Source organism: Podarcis melisellensis (genome assembly GCF_964234715.1).
Source record: "Podarcis melisellensis genome assembly, chromosome: 6".
Lineage (NCBI taxonomy): Eukaryota > Metazoa > Chordata > Lepidosauria > Squamata > Lacertidae > Podarcis > Podarcis melisellensis.
This window is the reverse complement of record NC_138538.1, coordinates 2062771-2089476: the sequence shown is the minus strand read 5'-3', so window position 1 is coordinate 2089476 and position 26706 is coordinate 2062771. Positions and strand designations below refer to the sequence as shown.

The window sequence follows — 26706 nt, the reverse complement described above, 5'->3', positions numbered from 1 at the left end:
CCAGTTATGTTCTGGGCCCAGTGCCATGGCTGCTCCTGGCCTAGCTCAAAGGAATTGAAATCTACTCGGAGTCAAGTGTGGATTTCATGCTCTTGATTCAGCTCATATTAGTGAGGAATGGAAGTTCCCCGAAACATAGACATTATTTACACAATGGCCCCCACGTGATTGGCTAATTCTGGGATTCTCTGGTAGGCCAATCAGGTTGTGGATTCACTTCTACCTGGAGTTGGATTAGGTGGCTCCTGCGGACCAATCAGACTGCTGTATTCTGGATCCTATTGTTCTAGGACCAACCAGACTGCTGCATTCTGGATCCTATTGCTCTAGGGCCAATCAGACTGCTGTATTTTGGATCCTATTCAACTCAGTACATAACAGGAATGTTCTCCCTAACTACAGTACATTTACTTATTTGTTAAATTGTGTGTTTATTTGTTAAATATTATATCCCTCCACTCCTCCCAAGGAGCCCAGAGCAGCAAACGCATCTGGGATAAAAACAGGTATGGCTGCTTTTGCAGGAGGGGTAGGTGACGCTCTCCCCAAGGCACCACAACTGATTAATGGGAAGGAGGGAGGTGTCAAAAGGATTGCCCATCTCTGGAGCAAAGTGCCTTGAGATGGCTCTTCATGCTGACTCTGTTGAAGCCACATGGCTTATGGTGCTGTTGGACCTGGGCGTGAGATGCCTCCCTTTCCATGCTGCTTCCTTGCATTGCTGATCACATCTCTTCTTCTAGAGGGCCCGGCTCCACAAAAGTGCATGCGAAGCTGTGGAAACGCTGCAGATAGTGCTGAACAAAGAGAGTCTGTTTCCAGCGTTGGGTAAGAGTTGTGGGGTACCGAGGTGACATTGACTCAGGTACAGTCGCAGCCTTGATCACCTTTGAGGTTTCCTTCCAAGCCATCGCTTCAGCCCCAAACCACAAAGCTTGCTTGTTGGGCAGCACCGATGGCTGAACTGAAGCCTTCAGCTGATCTCCACTTAGTTCAGCAAGGCTTTATGGAGAAACACCCCTTTGTGGCTGTATAGAAGCCCTAAGGGATGTGGGTGGCGCTGTGGTCTAAACCAGTGAGCCTAGGGCTTACTGATCAGAAGGTTGGCAGTTCGGATCCCTGCGACGGGGTGAGCTCCCGTTGCTCGGTCCCTGCTCCTGCCAACCTAGCAGTTCGAAAGCACGTCAAAGTGCAAGTAGATAAATAGGTACCGCTCCTGCGGGAAGGGAAATGGCGTTTCTGTACGCTGCTCTGGTTCGCCAGAAGCGGCTTAGTCATGCTGGCCCCATGACCCGGAAGCTGTCTGTGGACAAAGGCCGGCTCCTTCTGCCTATAGAGTGAGATGAGCGCTGCAACCCTAAAGTCGTCTGCGACTGGACCTCACGGTCAGGGGTACCTTTACTTTTACCTAGAAGCCCTAATGTCAAGGAGAGAGGAACGTGGTACTACCCGCCCCTCCTCAATCTGGCCTAGTGACATGAACCAGGATGCCTTCTGTTGAGCCAAATTGGTGCATGTTGTGTTTCTTCTCTCCAGATTACCTGCAGCAGGAGCTCCCCTTGCCTCTGGTTCCAGACATTGGCGAAGTGATGAAGATGGAAGATACGTCCTATGAGGTGAGCCTTTGGCATTTAGTCCATGGTTCAGGATGCAGGCTTTGACCGATGCAGCCCTGGAGGGTCATAAGGAGCAGGAATAACCATACTTTAGAGGTCCTGGGCCCTAAGGAAGTCAGACTATCCTCCACCAGGGCCAGGGCCTTTTCAGTGATGGCTCCGACCTGGTGGAATGCTCTGTCCCAGGAGACCAGGGCCCTTCGGGATTTAACTTCCTTCTTCAGGGCCTGTAAGACAGAGCTATTCCGCCTGGCCTATAATTTGAATTGATCCTGATCTTTTATTTCCCTTCCCTTCCCTCCCCCTCCCCTTTTTATGAAGATCACCCGCTCTGAGACCCCACAGCTAATTCTCCCCTGGTCTCCTCGCTGGCCCAAGTAGGACCAATTTATCCAGCTAGCCCTGGGGATTATCTCATGCTTATTTCCCCTAAATTGATTTTTGAATTTTATTGTTATTCATGTTTTTATACTGTATTTTATGCTGCTTTTACAATAAAGTGTTATAAATCTGTTGTAAGCTGCCCTGAGCCCAGTTTTTGAACCAGGAAGGGCGGAGTATAAATAAAAATTTATATAACTTATATTTATAGGAGTAGTCCTGGAGTGCCGCAGGGGACTTTCCACAAAGTCTCGGAGTGCAGCTCCCTGCCGCAGTTCAGCAGAGCAGCCGCTCTATGTAGGAAGCCCTGATGGCAAGGCAAGCAGGCGGCAAGAGATGAGTTATTGCACAAGTGTGGAGGGGGAACCCACAGCCAGGCAGCAGGAGAGGGGCTGCTGAAAAGAGGGAGAGGGGGAGATCTGGGGTGCAGGGGTGGTATTCTCCTGAAGCAATGGCCTCTGCAGGGGCAAGGCTAAGGCACCTTGGACAGCTGAGGCTGGAGATCTCCTTGGAGAAGGGGCCAGGTCCTGTTTCAGCAGCAACCAGGAATTGCAGTTCTATCAGGCTTGCTAGCTAAACCTTCCCCAGGGACTGCCCGCCCTGCTTCGCCATCTGAGGTGAAACAAGAATGTCACCACCACCACCGATGCCCTCCCCCAAAGCCTTGCTAACAGAGTTGTATGGCTGTGGTGGCAGCTTTCAGTGAGATCTTGTTAAATATAATAATAATAATAATAATAATAATAATAATAATAATAATAATAATATTATTTTATTATTTATACCCTGCCCATCTGGCTGGGTTTCCCCAGCCATTTTGGGCGGCTTCCAACAAAGTATTAAAATACAATAGTCTGTTAAACATTAAAAGCTTCCCTAAACAGGGCTGCCTTCAGATGTCTTCTAAAAGTCTGGTAGTTGTTTTTCTTTTTGACATCTGGTGGGAGGGCATTCCACAGGGCGGGTGCCACTGCCGAGAAGGCCCTCTGCTTGGTTCCCTTTAACTTGGCTTCTCGCAGGGAGGGAACCGCCAGAAGGCCCTTGGCGTTGGACCTCAGTGTCTGGGCAGAACGATGGGCGTGGAGACGCTCCTTCAGGTACTGGACTGAGATCTTGCTGGAAGTCGTCTCCATGCAACCCTGCCCTGTGGGACTCTGCTGCCTGAGGCAGCTGCTTCCACCTGCCTCATGGGCGGCCCGGCCCTGAGTTTCACTGAGCTGAGTCGCTTCATTTAAAGCAGCCCAGTCTGCTTTAAAAGGCATCAACTCCAGTGGAGTCACAGAGACTGTGGTTCCCCTAGGACAGGGGACTCTTCTCAGCCAGCAAACCACAAACCCTTGTCTCTAACTTTCTGGGAAGGGGGGTTGCACATACCATTGGTTGGGGGGGGCAGAACCAGAAGGTCTAGGCATGGTTGTGACGCTTAACTTTATACGGTCAGCTAGTTTGCAGTCATGCAGAAGTCCAGAGGTTTGTACATGCCTTCCCCCTCTATCCAGGACAGTGTGAGGCATCGCCAGGATTCAAGAGCACCCTCTAGCCCTCAGAAAAGGCCTCAGGAGGGCATGAAAGAGGGCAAGGGAAGGCTGCGGGGGCACCAGGAAAAGGAGGGGATCTCAGCAGGGTCCTGTGGCTCCAGGAGTCAGGGGGCAGAGGGTGGGAGCCTGCTGGGAAGGGCCCAAAAAGCAGAGTTGGAGGAGAGAAATCTTTGGCATTGGGTGGAAAAAAATCACACTCCGTGAGTCGGATGGGCACATTTTGAACTCTTCCTTTTCCTTCACTATAGGAATTCCTCTTGGTTTCTATAATCGCAAAGTAAAGATGTCCTCTGGGGTCCTGCTTGAAAACCAAGAAGCCAGAATCGTCTCTCACCACCTCCATCCCCTTTGGGGCCATTTCCTTCAGTAGCACCAACCAGCAGCAGGAAATGGTGCTGCCTCCAAATTTGGAAAGCCTAGGATCTCTATAGCAAAGGCCTCGCTTAGGATTTAAATTGCTTAAAAGGTCTGTGTTGAGGCAAGAGGCAATGGGCAGTGCAAGGTGGGAGCCACACACGGGGTCCTGAATGCTCCTCTTGGTGAAGCAGCACCCATCGATTTGACTGGAGCTCCCTTGAAAGTGCTTTCAAGTGGTTAGTGTCCAGTGGGGAGAAAGTCGTATTTCCCATAATATCAATCCCTCTTGATGGATGAAATGAGCATGGAGGTCTCCAGATCTCCTTCGATACTCCAACCACCACTTAGCAGGTGTTTGCCCAGTGTAATAAGAATTTAAGGTCTCAAATATATAAATTAAATGTTCATCAATTTACAAGGCAAACACATACATAGGTATGTAAACCCTGTGTCTGAAATAGTACAGGAGAACAATCCTGAAACCATTTTGACTCTCCCAAATTGACCTCAAGTGTTTCTCTGCAAGGAGGAAGGAAATGGGAAAGCCTCTCCATTGTCTTTTGCTTACCTGTCTTAAGGGTGTCTTTGTGTATGAATAGGGTGAGCCTGTGACCTGGATTCAGGAATTGAAGTATTTACCATCACAAAAGAATGGCCGGGCTGCCCAGGTAAAGCAATCAGTGACCATTGTCAGGTATCCTGGCAGACAGGAATCCTGTTGTAGACCACCTCCTTCTGTGATGTATGTATGATGTTTTGGGGGTGGTCTTGGGCTACAGGGTGGGCAATTTCAAAAGTCTATATAAGGGCTTGTGCACCATTGTTCTGGGTTCCTTCTCCCTCCTGCATGTGCTGAGTGAGGACCCTGTTGCAACAGCTTAATAAAGATCAGGCTTACTAGCTGCTTTGCTTCTCAGTATTCTCTGGTTGGCCTCTGTTATTTTCTCCTACCAATAGGGAACCTACTTAAGGACTCTATATGGGCTCTTGGATACCCCATAAGGGAAAAGGAGCAGGTTTTGTTTACAACACCAGCAAAATATATTGTCTACTGCTACTGCTATTGTCTCTCCTTCATCTTCTTCTTCGTCTGTGATTATGGACACAGCAACAATTAACAATCTGTTACCCCTAACATCAGCTTTGCTACTACATGAAGGTTTACATCAAGGAAGCCCTCTGCCTTAATGAACACTTTACTTCTCCTGCATTTGTATGGTTGTATCTTCCCATTTTTGTATCTTCCCCAGTAGTGAGGTATGGAAGTGAGAGCTGGTCCATAAAGAAGGCTGATCGCCAAAGAATGGATGCTTTTGAATTCTGGTGCTGGAGGAGACACTTGAGAGTCCCATGGACTGCAGGAAGATCAAACCTCTCCATTCTGAAGGAAATCAGCCCTGAGTGCTCACTGGAAGGACAGATCCTGAAGCTGAGGCTCCAAGACTTTGGCTACCTCATGAGAAGAGAAGACTCCCTGGAAAAGACCCTGATGTTGGGAAAGATGGAGGGCACAAGGAGAAGGGGAGGACAGAGGAGGACATGGTGGGACAGTGTTCTCGAAGCTACCAGCATGAGTTTGACCAAACTGCGGGTGACAGTGGAAGACAGGAGTGCCTGGCGTGCTCTGGTCCAGGGGGTCACGAAGAGTCGGACACGACTAAACAACAACAACACCTTCCCATTACTTCCCAAATTAGTATTCTGGTAGAGAGGGAGTCCCAAATGCCTGCCAGATAAGTACTAAACTCCCAAGCACCTAAACCTGGTGCTTTATGCCTTTCTCTGCACTCGTTCATGCATGCACACGTAACTCTGGTGCCCTGGCATTTTAGATCTTGATGTCAAAAGTCAGTGCGCACACCATGGGTCAAGTTACACTGGCGTAGGCTCACAGAGGGGAACTCAGGCCCTGCAAAGTTGTTCATTCCCTGGGGTTCCTCACACTGAGAAAGGAGAGGGTTGCTGGGGGGGGGGGTCTCTGCCTGTGCTGGAGACCAAAGGTTGGGAAACACTGATCTAGTCAACAGGTGTGGAGAAAGTCCTCTTTTCAAGGAAGGGAGGACTAGAATTAGGGGGGGGGGCTGAATATGCAGATATTAATACACAGCCGTCCTTTGGAATTTACACTCCCCCCCTCCTCAGTTTTTGCAGTGCAGTTCTCTGGCCAAGAAATTTGTACAGATAGATAGATACTAAGATACAGTGAAAATAACCTAGGAAAGCATGTTATGGGATGAGAAATTGCTTTGCAAAACTGTGCGTGTTAGGAAGAATTGCACGCAACCATGTGTGTATCCAGAGAAATGTACACTGAACTGTTGATGGATTTCCCTGGGGTCTTGCCCCTCCCCCCACCAGATCCCAAATGCCGGGAAATGAGAAACAGAGAAATGGGCAGCAGGTTCTCTCCTTCCGGCTCTGAGTCCTGCGATTCTAAGCAGCCATAACTGGGGTTGGGGCTCAGGTGCGAGATGAGGGCAAATGCACACCCTTCTCCTCAGGGACAGCATTGCTCAAGCCGGGCTGCCAAGGGACTCCTTTTCCCAGCAGTGCCTGATCCTGGCCTCTCTCCTCCTCTCTGGACTCTGTGAGAGGATTCCTGCCTTGGGATCCCTTCTAGCTCTCCTCTGAGCTTAGTCTGAGGGGAAACAGATCCCCCCCCCATTCTGTTCTGTAGGGCAGGGACCCGCCTTGCAGGGCTGGTTTTGGCTGCCTCCGACTTCTCTGAGCAGCCCCAAAGTTGGCTTTTCCGGAAGGCGGGTGGGACCACCAACCTCCCCAATCTCCTTCCATCTCGTCCAGGGAACTGGCGGCTTCCCCCACCGTTTTCAGCTTTTTATCCCAGATGTGAGGAGACATGTTGAAAGAGCTGGTCCAAAACTATCCGTTGCTTCAGTTCCTCCAGCGCCTGACCCTTCCTTCCCTCAGCCAGGCTCTTGAGGCCATAACATAACTGGGCATGAGTTTCCCCAGGTTTCCTCTTAATCTCTCCAAAATGTTTTCCTGCTCTGCTCAGTCATGAGCCCCAAACTCTCCCTCGTTCTTTAAAGAGTCCATAATCGGCGGTTTCCTCATCCCTCATTTCTGAGTAAATCTCCCTCAGGAGATCCTTCATTCTGGCCTCATCCAGAAGCTCTGAATTTGGTTCTCTCAAAACAGAAAAGCTTCTATATCATCTCCTTTTTGAAATTTTGTTTGTTCCTCTGAGGTAACTTCCCCACTTCTCTGTGGAACCAGTCATTCTCCTCTAAGCTGTTTTTTTTTGCATTTTAAGATTATAGATTTCTTTTTCACGTTCCGCCTCTTTCTCTCTCTCTCTCCCTTTCTCTGTCACCTGCCTGTATTTTCGCTAACTGAATCTCTTGTTCTTGATCTGCTTGTATTTTGACCTCTTTCTTTCTCCTCTGCCTTGTATTTTGGCTAACTGAATCTGTTTTTCTGCTTCTATTCTGTTTTCCATTTCAACCTACTGACCAGAATTTCCCTCAGAAATCTCTCCTTCAGACTGAGCTTCTCCCTGACTGCCTCCTCTTGCCTTGGAGGTTTATGAGAAGCTGCCATTTCCTGACAGGAATTTTCCCTCACCAAAGTATAACACACTTTCTTCTACTTTGGGGGTGTTATTTTCTATCAAAATGCTCCACCAATTGCAGTGAGCCGAGTCTTAACCTCTGCTTAATTTTAGGAAGAAAAACCTCTCTGATATTGGAGACTTAAGGAGATGTTAAACAGATGAAAGAATTTATTTTACAGAACAAAGTTGGTAAATCAAAAGGTGTGTCAGGAGATAGAAATCGTTCAAGGAACTGTTAACTTTTTTTAGATCTATTAAACCTAGTAGATGTTACAGGCTGCTAAACTAGGTTCTTTTGGGTTATTTCACTTCAGTTTCTTAAGCTTAATTGTATAGTTGTTACAGCTTAGGTATACACACACACACACACACACACACACACACACACAGAGTATTTACAAACAAATTGTAAACAAATTAAGACATTAGCAGGACTATTGTAAAAACTTCCAGTTTCTAAAAGAAAAAAAGAGAGTAAATTAATGGAACTGCTGAAAGAAGGGGAGAGAAGTCGAGGCCTGATAGGTGAGAATTTTGTTGTTGTTTTTTGTTGAAATTTTTATTTTTTTAAAATGAAAATTATATATGTGTGTGTGTGTTGATTTACAATTATTTTATTTATATATATATATATATATATGCAGGTTTTGGTGTCCTCGGGTGTCTTCCCGTGTAAAAGTTGGGGTGTCTAGGCGACGTTTCGACGAGGTCTCACTCGTCATCTTCAGGCTGGTGCTTTCGGCTTCTTGTTACTGGAACAGAGCAGGATCTCAGTGTTTGAGTTCCTATAAATACTGTTGAGGGGGTGTGGTGTATAGCCTCCAATGTTCTGGGCAGAGAGGAAGTTCCCAGGCTAGTGTGCCTTTTCTTCTTTTGTTCCTTAATTACTTGAGGGATATCTTGAGTGATTTCTTGAGTGATATCCTGAGTACCACTTAGGTGGGTCATTAGGTGTGGATTAGTTGCTAAAGTCTTTGTGTCTTGACCTCTTGAACTTTGTGAAGAGTTTTTCTGAGAAGATGGCTGTACTGCACTTAGTTGTGCTCTGGCTTGGCTTCGTGTATAGGGGCGAGCTGTGGTTTTGTGGCCTGTGTCAGCCAGATCTGTAGCCAAACCATGGTGGCACCTCCGGATGCTGCACCCCCCTGCAATCCCTACACAGATCTGGCTGACACAGGCCACAAAACCACAGCTCGCCCCTATACACGAAGCCAAGAAAAACTCTTCACAAAGTTCAAGAGGTCAAGACACAAAGACTTTAGCAACTAATCCACACCTAATGACCCACCTAAGTGGTACTCAGGATATCACTCAAGAAATCACTCAAGATATCCCTCAAGTAATTAAGGAACAAAAGAAGAAAAGGCACACTAGCCTGGGAACTTCCTCTCTGCCCAGAACATTGGAGGCTATACACCACACCCCCTCAACAGTATTTATAGGAACTCAAACACTGAGATCCTGCTCTGTTCCAGTAACAAGAAGCCGAAAGCACCAGCCTGAAGATGACGAGTGAGACCTCGTCGAAACGTCGCCTAGACACCCCAACTTTTACACGGGAAGACACCCGAGGACACCAAAACCTGCATATATATATATATATATATATATCCATAATAAACATTTTATAATAGATTTAATGTCATGCTGGGAATTTTTCTGCAGCTGCGATCCAAGGCGGAGATGATTTGGGCGTGGGGATTTCTCTTCTTCTGCGGTCTCCTGAGCCTGACTTGGGAACATGAAGGCCAAGGGGCCTTTCTGAGGATCAGGAAGAAGTACCTGGAGGAAGGTAACCTCACACGCAAACCTCACAATCCTTGCAGTTAGCAGGGCGAGGCAAGTGCTTGGGTCTCATCTTCCCCATTTTGCACAAGATACATGCATGTCCTGAATTAGGTAGGCTGAACTTCTTTGGCCTGTGATCCATCTCTTCGCTGTGATTTCTGCATTACGGGAAGGGGGTGGACTAGATGGCTCTTCAGGGCCCTTCCAATTCTACAGTTCTATGATTCAAATAAATAAATACAAACCAGGACTAACATATTCTAAAAACTGGGCCTTGCTTACCTCTCCATTACATCACTGTCTTGATATATTTTTAAATAATAATAAAAAATAATGTAGCATGAGAAAAGCAATGAAGTACATCATCCTAAATCTCAGCATTTTTCACAGTCAATAAATGCCTGAGCTGTTTGACTTTTTATTCACTATCTCTAAAGCACAGTCACTGATGGATCAAACTACAATTCTTTCAGAGCTTGGGAGATGCCTGGTCAGTTCTGACATGGGAGAAGAGTTAACCCATTTGGTAGGGGAACTCAGCCCTCCACCACCCCCTGATTCTGGAAAGCCCTTCTTTGGACACATCCCACATCTGCCACCCAGGTAGGATCTGTGCAGATTGGGAGCCCCCTTTGAAACAGGAACTCTGGAAGAGCACGGTAACGCTTATGTGCAGGTCCCATTCCATTTAATAGGGTGTGTTCAAGAGAATCTCTTTTATGGAGGACTCCCTTCTTCATGCGAGGGGTGCGGGTGGCGTTGTGGGTTAAACCATAGAGCCTAGGACTTGCCAATGAGAAGGTTGGCGGTTCGAACCCCCGCGACGGGGTGAGCTCCCGTTGCTCAGTCCCTGCTCCTGTCAACCTAGCAGATCGAAAGCACATCAAAGTGCAAGTAGATAAATAGGTACCGCTCCGGCGGGAAGCTAAATGGTGTTTCTGTGTGCTGCTCTGATTCTCCAGAAGCGGCTTAGTCCTGCTGGCCACACGACCCGGAAGCTGTACGCTGGCTCCCTTGGCCAATAAAGTGAGATGAGCGCCGCAACCCCAGAGTCGGCCATGACTGGACCTAATGGTCAGGGGTCCCTTTGCCTTTACCTTACCCTTCTTCGTGGAGTACTAGAAATGTCCAGCCCACAGTTTTAGGCACCTCTCCATTTAACTCAGAGCCCCCACTAGTTGAGTTTTTGTTGTCTTTGCAGAATAACGGTGGAGACCCCGTATCGCCCAGCTATTGATATAACAATGCGATCAGACGATTCACTGAACCTCCATTGGATAGTGGTATTTGGCGTCTATTTAGAATAGTAAGTTCTTTTTCAGCATCTTCTTTTCAGGAAATAGCCTTGAAGACCAGCAGTGAAAACTCTGCAATTCTGTAAGTCTGTGATATTTGGGAGCATCCAAGCAATCTTGCGGTTAGAGATGAACTCTGTTGACCCCCAAAGAGGTCAAATCTGTGTGAGCATCCAAAGTGTCTTCTTATCGATCGTTTTAAGCCAGTTTGGATGCCTTTGTGGCTGGAAAGGGTGGTGGAAATTTTCAGATAAACAAATAGATGAAGTATTATGTTATTAGGATAGAAAACTCAATCAGTAGCATGGAACCTATTGCTCCCACAGGAGACACTGTTATACAGTGGTTCCTCTCCTTCCGCCTGGGCCGTGTTCAGAAAGTGGGGGGGGATGGGTGTTCAGACCCCTGGGCCCTCACTTGTGGGGTGCCTCAGGGTACCATCTTCTCCCCCATGCTTTTTAACATCTATATGAAGCCGCTGGGAGAGATCATCAGGGGGTTTGGGGCTAGGTGTTCATGAGTATGAACCAGTGAAGGTGGTGAAGGTACTGTGTGAGTGTCTGGAGGCAGTTGGAGGATGGATGGCAGCTAATAGATTGAATTCTGACAAGACAGAAGTACTGTTTTGGGGGGACAGGAGGCGGGCAGGTGTGGAGGATTCCCTGGTCCTTAATGGGGTAACCGTGCCCCTAAAAGACCAGGTGCACAGCCTGTGAGTCAGTTTGGACTCACAGCTGTCCATGGAGGTGCAGGTCAATTCTGTGTCTACCAGTTCCATCTGGTACGCAGGCTGAGACCCTACCTGCCTACAGACTGTCTCACTAGAGTGGTGCATGCTCTAGTTATCTCCTGCTTGGACAACTGCAATGCACTCTATGTGGGGCTACCTTTGAAGGTGACCTGGAAACTACAACTAATCCAGAATGCTGCAGCTAGACTGTTGACTGGTAGTGGCCACCGAGACCACATAATACCAGTCCTGAAAGACCAACATTGGCTCCCAGTATGTTTCTGGGCCCAATTCAAAGTGTTGGTCCAGCTTTGAGGGCCTTCTGGCTGTTTCCTCACTGAGAGAAGTGAGGTTACAGGGAGCCAGGCAGAGAGCCTTCTTGGTAGTGGCACCCGCCCTGTGGAAAGCCCTCCCATCAGATGTCAAGGAAATAAACAACTATCTGACTTTTAGAAGACATCTGGAGGCAATCCTGTTTAGGGAAGTTTTTGGTGTTTTATCATGTTTTTAATACTCTATTGGGAGCTGTCCAGAGTGCCTGGGGAAACCCATCCAGATGGGCATGTTATTAATAATAAATTCTTATTCTTATTACAGTACCACCAACTTCGGTAGCTTTAAAAACAGATTAGATTAGACAAGTATATTGAGGAAAGAGCTCTCAATGATTCTAGCCAGGATGGCTATTCTCTCCTGCCCAGTTGGAGGCAGCAATGTTTCTGAATACCTGTTGCTGGAAACCCCAGGAGCAAGAGAGCTCTTGTGTTCAAATCTTCCTTGTGGCTTTCTCATCTGGTTGGCCACTGTGAGAACAGGATTCTGGGGCCAGTGGCCTGATCCATCAGGCTGTTCTTACGTTCTTAGGTAGGCTAAAACCAGCACTTTGTGTTTTCAGGGCGTGATACTAATGCAATATATCCTTTTCTTCCATCTAGTTCCTTTGATCCTTTGGGCAAAGAGGTGGAGATTCAAGTCACAAAGGACTTCTCAACTGTCATGACCATGAACAGCAGTGGATTTCAGATGAAGAGCTGCCGCTCCTGTGGTGGTTGGTCAGATATCAAAACCTGGTACAAGTAAGTAGCAGACAGAACATTTTCCTTGGGAAGGTGACAGGGGAAGAAGAGAAGCAATTCACTCAGGCCAAAGAATGGCAGGCTAGACCAGTGGCGTAGCGTGGGGGGTGCAGGGGGGGCCGGCCGCATCGGGCGCAACTTCTGGGGGTTAGGGTTAGGGGGCGCAAATTACCTGCCTTGCCCCGGGTGCTGACAACCCACGCTACGCCACTGGGCTAGACCGTGTAAATGAATGTTGTGTTCCGGCATTCCTGATGGTTGGCAAATGATTTCAAATGATTTCAAGTCATCAATCTGACCAGGTTTTTGTTTTGTTTTGTTTATTGCTTAACCTACCTGATCAAAACAAATTAAAAGCAGAGTTTTCTGGTTCTTTGTTTGATCCGAAGCATTTCACTCTGCCAATGTGCTCCAAGGATTGGGGGGGGGGACGTATGTGTGTGTTTTAGAGAGAGAGAGAGAGAGAGAGAGAGAGAGAGGGAGAATGTCTGTCAGCCCTGGATCTCACCGATGTATTTCTCCTCCTCCCCTCACCAGAATGAGAAAAACAAGCCTTGGGTTTTGGCCATTCTGTTAGCACATACTCTCTCTCTCTTGTCCTTATTGAATTGCACTGTAAATAACAATTCATAGTCTTTTTGATAGTTCCTCTGGAACTCTTTGCCACTAGATTTTCAGCAGGTGCCTTTTGTGCCAGATTTTAAAGACTTGCTGGAAATCTTTTTATTCTGTCAAGCCTATGCAAGCAATTAAGGGTAAACCTCCAACCAAGGGTTTATTGATATTTGCTTTTAATTTCTAGTTGCTTTTAACTCGTTTTTCACTTTTTATGATTTCATTGTCTAGCTTTACATTTCTATATTGTTGTGGATCGCTGTGGTATATTTTTAATGGTACGGCAGTGTGTGCGTTTGTATGCACTGGTTTGTTTGTTTTACTGTCTTCCAAGGGCTTGGAACGGCACTGTTAGAATTCCTGCTCCGTGATTGCAGTCATGGGATTGTTGTCTTTCACATGACGGTGTATGTTTTGACTCCACAGAGTGGGAAGGATGTTTGCATTACTCTGTTCCGTGAAGTGGGGCTATTGTCCTTTGTTCTTTCTCTTTCCTTCTGATGTTAGAGAGAGAGAGGGAACCATGTTGCAGTGCTCCGTGTGTGTTTATATGTAAATAAAGTTGATTAGCCAAAATGCTGAGTTGCTGAGGTCTGTTACGCAAACTGTGAAGACTCTGTGGATCCCTAAGTGTGCCAATGTCTCTTGGCATCATTCACTGGGATGTTTGGGCTGAAGAAAGCTTTCAAAGCTCCCGAATGATTGACCAGGCAGGAGAGAACATGCCAGTTGGGCATGTGTCTCTGCCAGGGTCCTACTCGAGAGTAGGATAACGCCCTAACAGGCACTGCTAGGGTGCACCTTTTCATTTAAATTGCAGACAGCTGCTCTAACTTCTGCAAGCTTTTCGCATCTCTTTCCCATTTTTATCACTCATCAGAGCTTCCAGCACTTCGATAGAGGGTGTCACGCCAATGGTACAGATTGCTCTGGGGGAAAGACTCATCCCTGTTTTGGATGAAAAGGTTGGTCTTATCCTGCTGGAGTTGAGGTTGAAATGTACATAGGGATCTGACTGCTGATGTTAAGTGAATTGATTTTGATGCTGTTCTTGGTGCTACTGGTGTTCATAGAATTGTAGAGTGGGGGGAATCTCAAAGGTCATCTAATCCAACCAAAGGCCATCCTGATCAAATTTGCAGATGACACCAAACTGGGAGGGGTGGCTAACACCCCAGAGGACAGGATCACACTTCAAAACGACCTTGACAGATTAGAGAACTGGGCCAAAACAAACAAGATGAATTTTAACAGGGAGAAATGTAAAGTATTTCACTTGGGCAAAAAAAATGAGAGGCACAAATACAAGATGGGTGACACCTGGCTTGAGAGCAGTACATGTGAAAAGGATCTAGGAGTCTTGGTTGACCACAAACTTGACATGAGCCAACAGTGTGATGCGGCAGCTAAAAAAGCCAATGCAATTCTGGGCTGCATCAATAGGAGTATAGCATCTAGATCAAGGGAAGTAATAGTGCCACTGTATTCTGCTCTGGTCAGACCTCACCTGGAGTACTGTGTCCAGTTCTGGGCACCACAGTTCAAGAAGGACACTGACAAACTGGAACGTGTCCAGAGGAGGGCAACCAAAGTGGTCAAAGGCCTGGAAACGATGCCTTGTGAGGAACGGCTAAGGGAGCTGGGCATGTTTAGCCTGGAGAAGAGGAGGTTAAGGGGTGATATGATAAAGGTAAAGGTAAAGGTACCCCTGCCCGTACGGGCCAGTCTTGACAGACTCTGGGGTTGTGTGCCCATCTCACTCAAGAGGCCAGGGGCCAGCGCTGTCCGGAGACACTTCCGGGTCACGTGGCCAGCGTGACAAAGCTGCATCTGGCGAGCCAGAGCCGCACACGGAAACGCCGTTTACCTTACCGCTGGTAAGCGGTCCCTATTTATCTACTTGCACCCGGAGGTGCTTTCGAACTGCTAGGTTGGCAGGCGCTGGGACCGAGCAGCAGGAGCGCACCCCGCCGCAGGGATTCGAACCGCCGACCTTTCGATCGGCAAGTCCTAGGCGCTGAGGCTTTAACCCACAGCGCCACCTGCCATGTTCAAATACAGTGGCATAGCGTGGGGGGTGCAGGGGGGGCTGGCCGCACCGGGCACAACATCTGGGGGTTAGGGGGCGCAAATCCACGGGTTGGGGGGCACAAATTACTTGCCTTGCCCCGGGTGCTGACAACCCACGCTACGCCACTGTTCAAATATATAAAAGGATGTCACATCGAGGAGGGAGAAAGGTGGTTTTCTGCTGCTCCAGAGAAGCGGACACGGAGCAATGGATCCAAACTACAAGAAAGAAGATTCCACCTAAACATTAGGAAGAACTTCCTGACAGTAAGAGCTGTTCGACAGTGGAATTTGCTGCCAAGGAGTGTGGTGGAGTCTCCTTCTTTGGAGGTCTTTAAGCAGAGGCTTGGCAGCCATATGTCAGGAGTGCTCTGATGGTGTTTCCTGCTTGGCAGGGGGTTGGACTCGATGGCCCTTGTGGTCTCTTCCAACTCTATGATTCTATGAACCCCCTTGCAATGCATCCTTTGCTTAAAAACCTCTGAATCCACCACCTCCCAAGGGAGTCCGTTCCACTGTCGAACAACTCTTCCCATCAGAAAGTTCTTCCTGATGTTTAGCCGCAATCTCCTCCCCGCCAGAGCAGGAGAAAGCAAGCTTGTCTGCCATATCCCCTCTCAGTCTCCTCCTGGCTAAACAGACCCAACTCCCCCAGCTGTTCCTCGTAAGGCTTGGTTTCCAGGCTTGTGTTTTCCACTCTCACTTTGCTTTTCTGGCTTTATATTTCAGAGCTGTGGCCTCTTGCAGTCTGCCCTGTCCAGGCCTGGAGGTTGCCTTCTGAGCCAGAGTCTGTGTAAGCGGCTTCCTTCTTTTGCACATTCCTTTAAGAAATGCTAAGGCAAATCAGGGAGAAGCTACTTGAAGCAGATTCCTCTGATGCTGGTTTGGTTGATATTTTAAACACAAAGAGGGGGAGTAAATGAAATATGCACATCCCCCAAATTTGGGCTAAATGACTATGGATGCCATTAGGTTTGGGAGAGAATCGGTGCCTTCAAAATACCCCCCTGCTTTTATTAGACATGATGTTTGAAGACCAGAATTGCAAAACTTCAAAATTCTGATACTGTTCCTTTGATGCTGTAACTGAAGTTCTGTGGACTTTGCCACTCATTCAGCCGAAGGCACTGATCTTTGTGTGCATGCCGTTGCACGGGAGGAAAGAGTCTCCCCATTGAAACGAATGAATGCTAGAAGGTTGTTGGAATGAAGTTATGTGGTTTTAGCAGAAATGTTTTAAAGGTTTAGGAAAAAACAGACTGTTAATTGGTGAAAGGAGGGAAAGTAAAGTTACATTATATTAAGATAAATTGCAGGACAAAAATTGGAAAAGATGGAAAGGATTTGCTGAAATAGTTAACTGAACTAGAATACAAAAAAGGGAGGTGTGAGGAGGTCAATGAAACAAACAAATGAAAGATAAGTTATGGGAAGATTCAATGTGTTGTTGTTTTTTAATGGATTTTATTTTTCTGATTATTCTTTCCACATTTCTTTTTCTTTCATTTTTTTCTTTATTGTGATGTGTTGTTTTGTTTTTGTTTAATATGGTGTTTTTACTTTTTTCTTTTGTAATCTTTAAAACCTTAATAAATATTTTAATATATATATATATATATATATATAAGATTCTCCCCATTGAAACGAATGGGGAATTCCATAGCAAGGCTTCTTTCAAAAGAAATGGCAATTGGGAAGATTTCCTAAAAGGAGAGGTTGGTGCAGGAGAGGTTGGTGCAGGTGATGCATATTCCAGGCCACAGGGGTAAAGACATTTGCTCCTTAGTTAAAGAGTATCAACACTGAATGAGTCTTCTTGCTTGAGAGGCAGTGTGGTGTAGTGGGTAGAGTGTCAGAGGAGGAACTGGGAGACCATGGCTCAGATCCCAACTCGGCCACAAATCTCTCACTGAGTGACTTTGAGGGCCAGGCACTGCCTCTCAGATTAACCAACCTCACAGGGTTGTTGTGGCGATTAAATGAGGAGAGGAAGGGTCACGGATGACACCTTGAGTTCCTTGGCGAAAAGGTGCGATACAAATGAAATAAATAAATAAATAAATAAATAAATAAAGATATAAATTATTGGCTTCCCTGCAGTTGACTTGTCACCTCTTGGGATCCAGTACTTTCTCGAGAGCTTCCTTCTGAGAAACGACACTCTCACCCTCGAGCTGCGTGTAAGTAGGAACCATCGCCATGCGCTCCTGCTTCTCTGAAAAGGGATTCAGGGGGCCAAGGGCTTGCCTACACTCTCTGCCCTGGTAACTGTTCATCAGGCTTCAAAAGTTTTTGTTCCCAATCAGGAGGAACACCATCTCAACCCGAAAAGTAGCTAGGGACTTGCGATGGCACTCCGCGGCCATGGTGGTGGCTCAACTATGACCCTATCTGGACAGGAATAACTTGGCTACAGTAATCTATGCTCTGGTAACCTCAAGGTTGGCGTGTGGCAATGCGCTGTATGTGAGTGGCCTTTGGAAACCATTCAGAAGCTTCATACATGGGGCAGCCTTTGAAAATGATTTGGGAAGCTTCAGTTCCTGCAGAATGCGGCTGCCCAACTGTTGAGTTGAACAGATCATATAGCACAGTGGCTGACCAGACGCCCCAGTGGGAAACCAGCAAGCAGGATTCAAGCACATAAGCTTCCTCTCCCCTCCTGTGTTTTCCTGCAACTGGGATTCAGAATTATTGCTTGCCTTCAGCTGTGCAGGCAGGGCATAGCCATTGTGGCTAATAGCCATTCACGGCCCTCTCCTCTGTGAATTTTGTCCAGTTCTCTTCTAAAGTCTTCTAGATTGGTGGCTCCCACTGCGTCCTGTAGGAGTGAGTTCCATAGTTCAACTATGTACCGTATTTTTCGCTCTATAAGACTCACCAGACCACAAGACGCACCTAGTTTTGGGAGGAGGAAAACAAGGAAAAAAATATTCTGAATCTCAGAAGCCAGAACAGCAAGAGGGATCGCTGCGCAGCGAAAGCAGCAATCCCTCTTGCTGTTCTGGCTTCTGGGATAGCTGCGCAGCCTGCATTCGCTCCATAAGACGCACACACATTTCCCCTTAATTTTTAGGAGGGAAAAAGTGAGTCTTATAGAGCAAAAAATACGGTACTTCTTTTGATGGTGCTGCCAGGTCTCGGAAGAAGAAGGGAAGCCGGACAGCAGAGCAGAAGAGGCAGGCGGTGGAGCAAAAGAAAGGCTGGACAGCCTCTTGGACTCTCTTCCTAAAATGCACAAGGAAGCTGTCTCTGACATTGCCATGGCGATGAAGCAGCTGGACTGGAACTTTGCCCAACTCCTACAACCTATAAAGCCCATCATTCTGGATAAGAACCACAAAATGGTGAGTGGGGCCAAACCCTGGCCCAAGTGGAAATTGTGCAGGGGGTGCTTTGCCTGTACCCCAGACCTGTGCCCTCTCTCATGTCATGTTGGCAGTGCCCAGTGGCAGGCATGGAGCGCTAGTTGGCATATTAGGTCACATGTTGAGTCACATCAAGCTGCACATGTGATTTGGAGCCCCAAGGAGCTGTGACTCAAGGCCAGAGTGTGGCTCTGGCATATGGAGACTAGCTGTGTGGAGGGCAGGGACAGAGAGAAGAAGAGTGAATAGATGCTGGTCCAATGCCGTCCGTTGGGATTTTCCATTGCCGGGCTGCCATCTCTCGAGAGAAGCCAGACTGGCTCCCTCTTTGTTGTCCTCCCATTGGCCTTTGGGACCTAACTGTTTTGAAGGAAAGAACGGGTGCTGTGATGTTTTTATTGCAATTATCTGTAGGTTTTAATAGATCACACAGGCAGACACATATGTAATTCGAATCAGTGTTTAATTGCTTTTTAATGATTAGTGTTTTTTCTCTGTTTTTAGTTGTTTCTATTTTATCTGTTAGCCACTTTGAGTCCTTGCCTGGGAAGAAGGCAGGATACAGTGGGACAGTTTCAGGTTAAGAACGAACCTCCAGAACGAATTAAGTTCTTAACCTGAGGTAAAGTAAAGGTAAAGGGACCCCTGACCATTAGGTCCAGTCGTGAACGACTCTAGGGTTGTGGCACTCATCTCACTTTACTGGCCGAGGGAGCCGGCGTACAGATTCCGGGTCATGTGGCCAGCATGACTAAGGCGCTTCTGGCGAACCAGAGCAGCGCACGGAAATGCCGTTTACCTTCCCGCCGGAGTGGTACCTATTTATCTACTTGCACTTTGATGTGCTTTTGAACTGCTAGGTTGGCAGGAGCTGGGACCGCACAACGGGAGCTCACCCCGTCACGGAGATTCGAACTGCCAACCTTCTGATCAGCAAGTCCTAGGCTCTGTGGTTTAACCCACAGCGCCACCCGCATCCCTTTAACCTGAGGTACCACTGTATAATTAAATATAATAATGAACATCATAATAATAATTACTTGTCATTTCATATACCTCCCAGGGCTTTTGCATGTTGGAAAGTGTTCAGCCTCTGCTTCCAGGGCAAGTTTCTGATGAGGTGAGTGGCTTCTTATCTGCTCGGCTTCTGAACCCTCCTTTCCCTCTTGCCTGGTCTTACTTGCATAATAGTAAGTACGTCTACTCAGAAGTCAGCATGGAATAAATTCCCTTTGGGTGTTGAAGGATAGAGGCTCACACCAAACTCCCAGTCAGACAGACTTTATTCAGCAATGCATTACAGGACAGAGTCCAAAGGGCCTGTGAGAGCATCTCCAGCAGAACAGGAGCCAAGTCCTAGGGGCTGAGGTCCCTCCCCCCCCCCCGATAAAATATTTGAGGGCCAAATATTGGGGGGCGGGAAGTTGGGGGGGAATTCCCATTGAAATAGTGTGTGTGTGCCGTGCCATATGATGGATTATGTGGGGTGGGGCTTACCTGCCCCCCCCATATTTTATTCGACACCCCTGCTGTGTGGAAAATGTACATCATCTTAGCTGCTCATCCTCTCACCCAATTAGCTTCTGCCCTTTCAGGACCTCACCATCTCTTCATCCAACTACAGTCCTTGAAATGCACCTTTACTCAGCCCATTTTCATGCTCCCTTTCAAAACCCTCCTTGTACCTTATCTGGAGTTGTTACATCCCATTTTATTCAAGGGGATTTCCTACTCAGAGTGAAGTGATGGACATGAGACAGGTCTTGATGATGCAGGTGAGCTGTGCGGAAGCACGCTGGCAAGGATGCTCTAAGCAAGCTGCCAGCTAGTTCTGCAGAGGCTCCTTTTATTAGCAGAAGTCAACAATTGGAAACAGTAGTGAGACCACCCTGAACGTATTTCCATCTAAGCACATTTCCAGCGTTAGCAAATACACGTGTCAGCAGGTGTTTCCCTCAAATGTTCCCCCCGATACTTGATTACATCTGCGTCCCCCGTCATGCTCCAGCCAAGCGATATGTCTAGCAAACAAATTGTGAGAGGACAAAAGGTCAGGGGGAAAACCCTGTTTTCTAGCCAAGAGGGCAAAAGGTCGGGGAAAGCAGGCTCAACGCTCCGTGACATGTTGTTGCACGTCTGGTGCGAGGTTTGCCTTCGCAAAGCAGAGTGTTACCTCTACACAGAGGACATGGTTGGAACTGCTCTGTTATTTCCCTGTGGAAACACAGGTGCCCAGATATATGAGGAAGGCATTTCTGAATTATTTCAGGCTGTGCCAACATCATCCTGGATGTTTTAGGGAGGTTGTTTCCTTTGCTTTGCATTTTAAATTATTATCTACACACTCATCATTTGTGCCCTCATTCCTGTATTTAAACCAAATCTGTGCAGGAGTTAGAAAACTATGTGATGAACTTAACCGCTCATGAACCGCCTCGATTCTATAGCGACTTTGGCATACTTTATGTGATTCATCTATTGAAGCTGGAGACGTTTAATGCTGAGGGGATCTCCGTCTGGAGACTAGATGAAGTAAGTTTCGGCCCAGCTCTCTCTGCAGAGCCTTGTGCAGGAGAACTTCCCAGGGGATGGTGTCCATCAGCACCATCTCTCTCTGCTGAACAGCTCCTCTTTTGCTTCCTTTCATGGCAGACTTACTATGCACCAGCTGATACTTCGATTGCAGACAACAAGCTGAAGGTCTCGTTGTCTCTAGAAAGGTAAGACCAGACCACTTGCCTTGCTGTCACAAGCAGGATGGTGCTAGCAGTGCCAATGCATCATTTTTGCTAAGTAGATAGTTTAATGTTGTGTTTCATATTTTCTTTCTATTCGTCATCTGCCGTAAAGTGTAAATGCAGCTAGAGACATGGCTCACAAGTAAGATACAGCACAGTCTGCAAGGCAACAGTTTGTTGTTGTTCTTTAGTCGTTTAGTCCTGTCCGACTCTTCATGACCCCCTGGACCAGAGCATGCCAGGCCCTCCTGTCTTCCACTGCCTCCCGCAGTTTGGTCAAACTCATGCTGGTAGCTTTGAGGTCGTCCTTGTGCCCTCCGTCTTTCCCAACATCAGGGTCTTTTCCAGGGAGTCTTCTCTTCTCATGAGGTGGCCAAAGTCTTGGAGCCTCAGCTTCACGATCTGTCTTTCCAGTGAGCACTCAGGGCTGATTTCCTTCCGAATGGAGAGGTTTGATGGGACTCTCAAGAATCTCCTCCAGCACCAGAATTCAAAAGCATCAATTCTTTGGCGATCAGCCTTCTTTATGGTCCAGCTCTCACTTCCATATATCACTACTGGGAAAACCATGGCTTTAACTATTACAGTTAGTGTGAATCTAATACAGTGGTACCTCAGGTTTAGCACTTAATTCGTTCTGGAGATCCGTTCTTAACCTTAAACTGTTCTTAACCTGAAGCACCACTTTAGCTAATGGGGGCTCCTGCTGCCGCTGCGCTGCCACTGCACAATTTCTGTTCTCATCCTGAAGCAAAGTTCTTAACCTGAGGTACTATTTCTGGCTTAGCGAAGTCTGTAACCTGAAGCGTATGTAACCCGAGGTACCACTGTACTTTGTTCCTGAACAGGGCTAGCCAGTTGACTACAGAACCATAGCATCAAGGAAATGTAGACTTGGGAGGGTGCAGAATGCTGTGGCCAGATTGCTGGTGGGGGCATCTGAGCAACAACATGTGGTGTCACGGTTAAAACATCTGCACTGGCTGAGCTTCATGCTCCGGCACCGGGGGGGGGGGAGAGCAGGTGGGGGCAGGGCTGGCGCACGTCCTGGGGGCATGGCGCCCAGCACAGGCGGGGGGTGGGCAGCCGTGATGACACCCCACCGGGATTGCGCTGCCGGGGCATTGCGCCCCCCCCCCCCGCACTCCTCTTCCTCCACCACTGACTGGCTGCCCATCTACCACTAAGCCAGGTTCAAGGTCCTTGTATTAACTTACAAAGCCCTGAACAACTTAGCTCCAAGTCACCTTAGGGACTACCTAAGGCCTTGGGATCTCAGCTTGATATCACTGCAAACAGCTTCTTGGGGGCTCCTGGCAGATGTTGTTCACAGGAACCTTACGGTATGGCGAGTCTAACATGTCCTTTCCTTATTTTCAGTGGATTTCTTCAAATACATATGAGGGGTGTAAGTTCTTCCTTATGTTTCAATTTATGTGATCATACTAGAGGCTGCATCCCTGTTCGTGTTGCTTGCCCACCCCCCACATATCCCGCCTCCACCTGCTTGCAACCCCTCTCTCTTTGCACCTTACCCCCCAAGCCCCTTCCCCTTACAGCTCACCCCCAGCCACCCCTGCCCTCCCTTTGCATTTTGCCATTCCTGCCCCCCCCACCAGGGGCAACAGGAGGAGTGTGTGAAAGCTTGCATACTTGGGTTGTTAATAGACCACAAGCATAACATGAGCCAGTAGTGTGGTGCAGCAGCAAAAGAAGCTAATGCAATAATTCCAGAGAGTTTGCCTTGGAGTCCTGCTCTCACAGTGGCCAACCAGATCCCTGTGGGAAAGCCACAAGCAGGATTCAAGCAGCAGAGCACTCTCCCCTCCAGCGGATTCCTTGAAGGATCCCCTGCATTCCCCCTCATTCCGTGGAACTTCCCTGGAGTAGGAGACAGAGGCTTCTGATCTGCGGGGCACGACCCACCTGAAATAATTCTCCACAATCTTCTTGGAATGCTACTGCGCCAGTCAGTGGGGTTTGCACAGTAGCCCCATTTAAATTTCTGGGTGTGTGGAATAAGCAACCATTAGACAATCCACCTCAGGTCAGTCTTTGTGCTGACTTCCCATGCAAACCACCCTGATTGCATTGCTGCAGGGTCCTCGCTTCAGGTGCTTTGGCTTCTGGGCTGTTTCTTGGACTTTGGTAATGACATTTCTTCATCCCAAAACAGGACCTATCCAACGTAGTTGGCATGCTGGAAAGGCTACTGGAATTTGAGGATCCTGTTGCATTGTTGGGTAAGAATTTGTCCACTTTTGTGAGGGGAGCGGCACTTGCTTCAGAGGAACTTTGACAGTTAGTGGGTACAGTTGTGTTAGGGATGGTCCCACATCTGTTAGGGTTGTGGCGATTTTGCTCTGTTCAAAGAACAAATCTAATTGTCTGATTTCTGTGTAGCATAAACTGAGTCCAATAGCTAATTTTTTCAGCCAAGTTCATTCTATAACTGCCATGTTAAAGGGACAGTTAACCTACCACTTCAAATATGTGCTCAGAAAATTTTCATTTGAGGGAGATAATTTAGAAAGGTTAGACATCTTCAGGAAAATATTTGATAAATTATATGCCCCAAACCCATGCATTGCAATTTTGATTCAACACAGTTAACTATCATTAAAGCAAAATAATGTTGGCAGCATCTAATATCATTATTTTTAAAAAGCATATCTAGAGAGAAGTCGCACAGACAAATGATAAAAACCTAAATGATGGGAAAAGGAGTTTGACTCACCTCTGAATATGCTAAAAGTATTAATGTTAAAAGTAGCACTCACTGTGAACAGAACTTGTTCAAGTAATCTATAATGGCGTTTTGAATTAGTCATGTCAGTTCTGTGTGTGTGTGTGTGTGTGTGTGTGTGTGTCTGTGACATAGCGTATGTCTGAGCAAGAGCATATAGCTGAGCAGTTTCAAGATCAGCCAATTCTAGGAGGGCAGCTTCCATGGGCGTTAGTCCAATTGCATTAGGGACAAACCTGAAATTGTGGGGCAGCAGGCACAGTAAGTGACATTAGACAGAGGAAGGGGTTGGCGGCAGAGCAACACAAGGTCCCTGCTGCAGAGTTTCTAGATGGTCACATGCCAGTCCGGACAGGTCTGCCCAAATGCGGATTGTGCTTCTTTTCTTCAGACAATCTGGAGCAGGAGTTCCTGTTGCCACTGGCTCCAGGCGTGGGTGATGTGGTGAGAGTGAAAACCAGCTGTACAAAGGTGAGTCCTTTTGGGGTTTTCCATGTTTCAGGATGTAGGTTTTGAGCTCCTCAGGGCCTTCTCGGTGGCTGCTCCCAGTCTCTGGAGACGCCTCCCTGGAGAAGCCGTCCTGGCTCCCTCCTTATTCTCCTTTTGCCGGCAGGTGAAACCTTTCTTGTTCCAAAAGGCTGTTGGGAACTGACTCCATTTAAAGAAAGGGCGGGTGCAGTGCAGTTTTTATGATAATGATCTGTATGTTTTTAATAGATTTCTTATGTATAAACATAGTTTCAATTTTATCAATGTTTAATTGTTATTTAATGATGTTTTTTCTGTGTTTTTAGTGGTTCGTATTTTTATCTGTATGCTGACTTGAGTCCTCTCAGGGGAAAAGGCGGGCTATAAAATACATATATCATAGAAGCAGTAATACGTAGCCTTGGGGTGTAGGGGGCAAAGCTCAAAAGTGGAGCCAGTTATTCAGAGGATAGCTTCGTGCCCCAAGGACCTTACAATCTAAAAGCCCGCACTGGCAGGTATGGAAAGGGATACCCAGAGGAGGAACATGTCTTTATATCAGCTACTCAGAGTGAGGCAGATGAGCTACTGGAGAGAGTGAAAGGGAGTTCTGGGGTACAGAGGTAGTGCTCTATCAAAAGCAATGGCAAGCTCAGGCTGGAGACCCCCGTAAGAGAGGGCTCAGGTGCTGTTTCAGAGGCAGCCATCCTCAGACTGAGCCTTAAGTTGGGAGGCACAGTTCCGCTGTAGCTGTTGGCTCCACCTGCGCGGAGATGAGTGTCTGCATTGAACGGAGCCTGGCTGGCTTGAAGAGTTGTTGTTTGCCGAGAAGTGGGAAGCCTGTGCTTCTCCCAGGACTGCTGAGCCCTCTGAGGCAGAGGTGGACTCCATGCCACCCTTGGGTTGGAGGTGGGCTAGAAGAATGGGCTTCTCTTGCCCAAGACCTCCTGGTTTCATATGGACAACTGGACAAACTCCCTCTCCCACTCATTCCCTGAAGGAGGGGCGACTGACCCAGAGTCAGGAATGGGAAATGTGGCACCCAAGTCCACATGGGGTTCAGGGATGTTGCCTGTGGCCAACAGGCAGAGATAGAACAGCCAGGGACACGTTTATGAGGGACTCCGAAGGAAACCTAGGAAGTGCTTCCCATGTGAAGAGGCTAAAAGATATCCAGCAGCTCAGAAAAGATCCAGCCAATGTCAGGTCACGGAATCCGGCGGCGTAAAAGGAGTGAAGGTAGCAAGGAGGATCAACTGTGCTGAAGGCTGCAGAGAAATCCCTTAGCACTGGGTTTGGGAGACGGAGGGGCAGCAGCAGCTTGGAGAGATCAAAAAGCAGAATTAGAAAAAGTTTAATGGTCCCACTTCAGGAACTGGGAGGCACGTTTTGAACTCTCCCTTTTTCTTCAACCTAGGAATACCTTTTGATATCTCTCATCCCCAAGCAATGATGCCCTCTGGAGCCCTGCATGAAAAACCAAGTGGCTGGAATTGTGTCTTACTTAATTCCTCTAAATTTGGATCCAGCTCCTTCTGTTGCACCAACCATGCACCGGGAGGGGTGGTGGCGGCAGAAAATGCTTTTCCCAGCCTTGGAATGACTAGTATTCCCATAGTCAAGTAGCATGCAAGAATTAAAATTGCTTTAAACTTCTGAGTTGTGGCAAAAGGCAATGTGTGCAATCCATGTGTGGGACTTGTGTTTGCAAACCCCTTTGGAGCAGATGGGAACCACACCAGGATTCCTGAACAGGCTTTGCACAGCTCCCATTCATTTCAAGGAAGCTGGCTTGAGAGAGCTTGCAAGTGGTTTGTGTCTTTCCAGTCTTGTCTTTCAAGGGCTCTGCATGGCTTCTAGCCAGGATGGCGATGCTCTGCCTTCACAGCGGGAGGGAAGAGGGGTCTCGTGCTCCAATCCTGCTCCCTGGTCTCCCACAGGCAACTGTTTGGCCACTGGGGGAGCAGGATGCTGGACTAAATGGGCCATTGGCCTAATCCAGCTTTGTCTTTGACATTCTTCTGATGTCTCTGTTGATGGATGAACTGAGCACAGGGCTCCTTTGATGGGTTTATGTCTCTCATTCCTCCTGTATTCCAAGCATCATTCTGAGGATTGTGTCCAGCAAAATATACTGCTTTTCTGACTATCTTGTCTCCCCCTCACTTTCTTCCATGAAGGACTTCCTTCCCAAAATGTCAGCATTGCTATTTCCCCCTCATGAAGGTTTTCTGCAATAAAGTCCTCTTTCTGCGTTAATAAGTCTTTCGCTTCCTCTGCATACTTATTTATTTATATTCAACGGATTTATAAACCACTTCACAATGTAGAGTTATTGAAGCTGTG

At 47.5% G+C, this 26706-nt stretch overlaps 1 protein-coding gene and 1 long non-coding RNA gene across 3 annotated transcripts; both read left to right on the top strand.

Moving 5' to 3' along the window:
* The first annotated feature begins 1541 nt into the window (after positions 1 to 1541).
* On the top strand, positions 1542 to 4808 carry LOC309373248. Its single transcript, XR_014169899.1, has 2 exons — positions 1542 to 1616; positions 3784 to 4808. It is a non-coding gene; the product is annotated as an uncharacterized lncRNA (long non-coding RNA).
* Positions 4809 to 6635: 1827 nt separating this feature from the next.
* LOC309372939 (uncharacterized protein) lies at positions 6636 to 26690 on the top strand. 2 transcript variants are annotated; one of them, XM_081917037.1, is made up of 15 exons: positions 6636 to 6739; positions 9132 to 9258; positions 9728 to 9857; positions 10456 to 10560; positions 12215 to 12355; positions 13851 to 13935; positions 15770 to 15833; positions 17141 to 17220; positions 18178 to 18387; positions 19472 to 19528; positions 20800 to 20940; positions 21061 to 21128; positions 22527 to 22554; positions 23323 to 23389; positions 24284 to 24889. In XM_081917037.1, the coding sequence occupies exons 2-15, from the start codon at positions 9150 to 9152 to the stop codon at positions 24406 to 24408; spliced, it is 1410 nt and encodes a 469-aa protein (XP_081773163.1). In that variant the 5' UTR covers positions 6636 to 6739; positions 9132 to 9149; the 3' UTR covers positions 24409 to 24889. The 2 variants fall into 2 exon arrangements, with proteins under 2 accessions (XP_081773163.1, XP_081773162.1); XM_081917036.1 differs by lacking the exon at positions 6636 to 6739 and adding an exon at positions 25778 to 26690 and having other exon boundaries at positions 9101 to 9258; positions 24284 to 24363.
* The last annotated feature ends 16 nt before the right edge of the window (positions 26691 to 26706 follow it).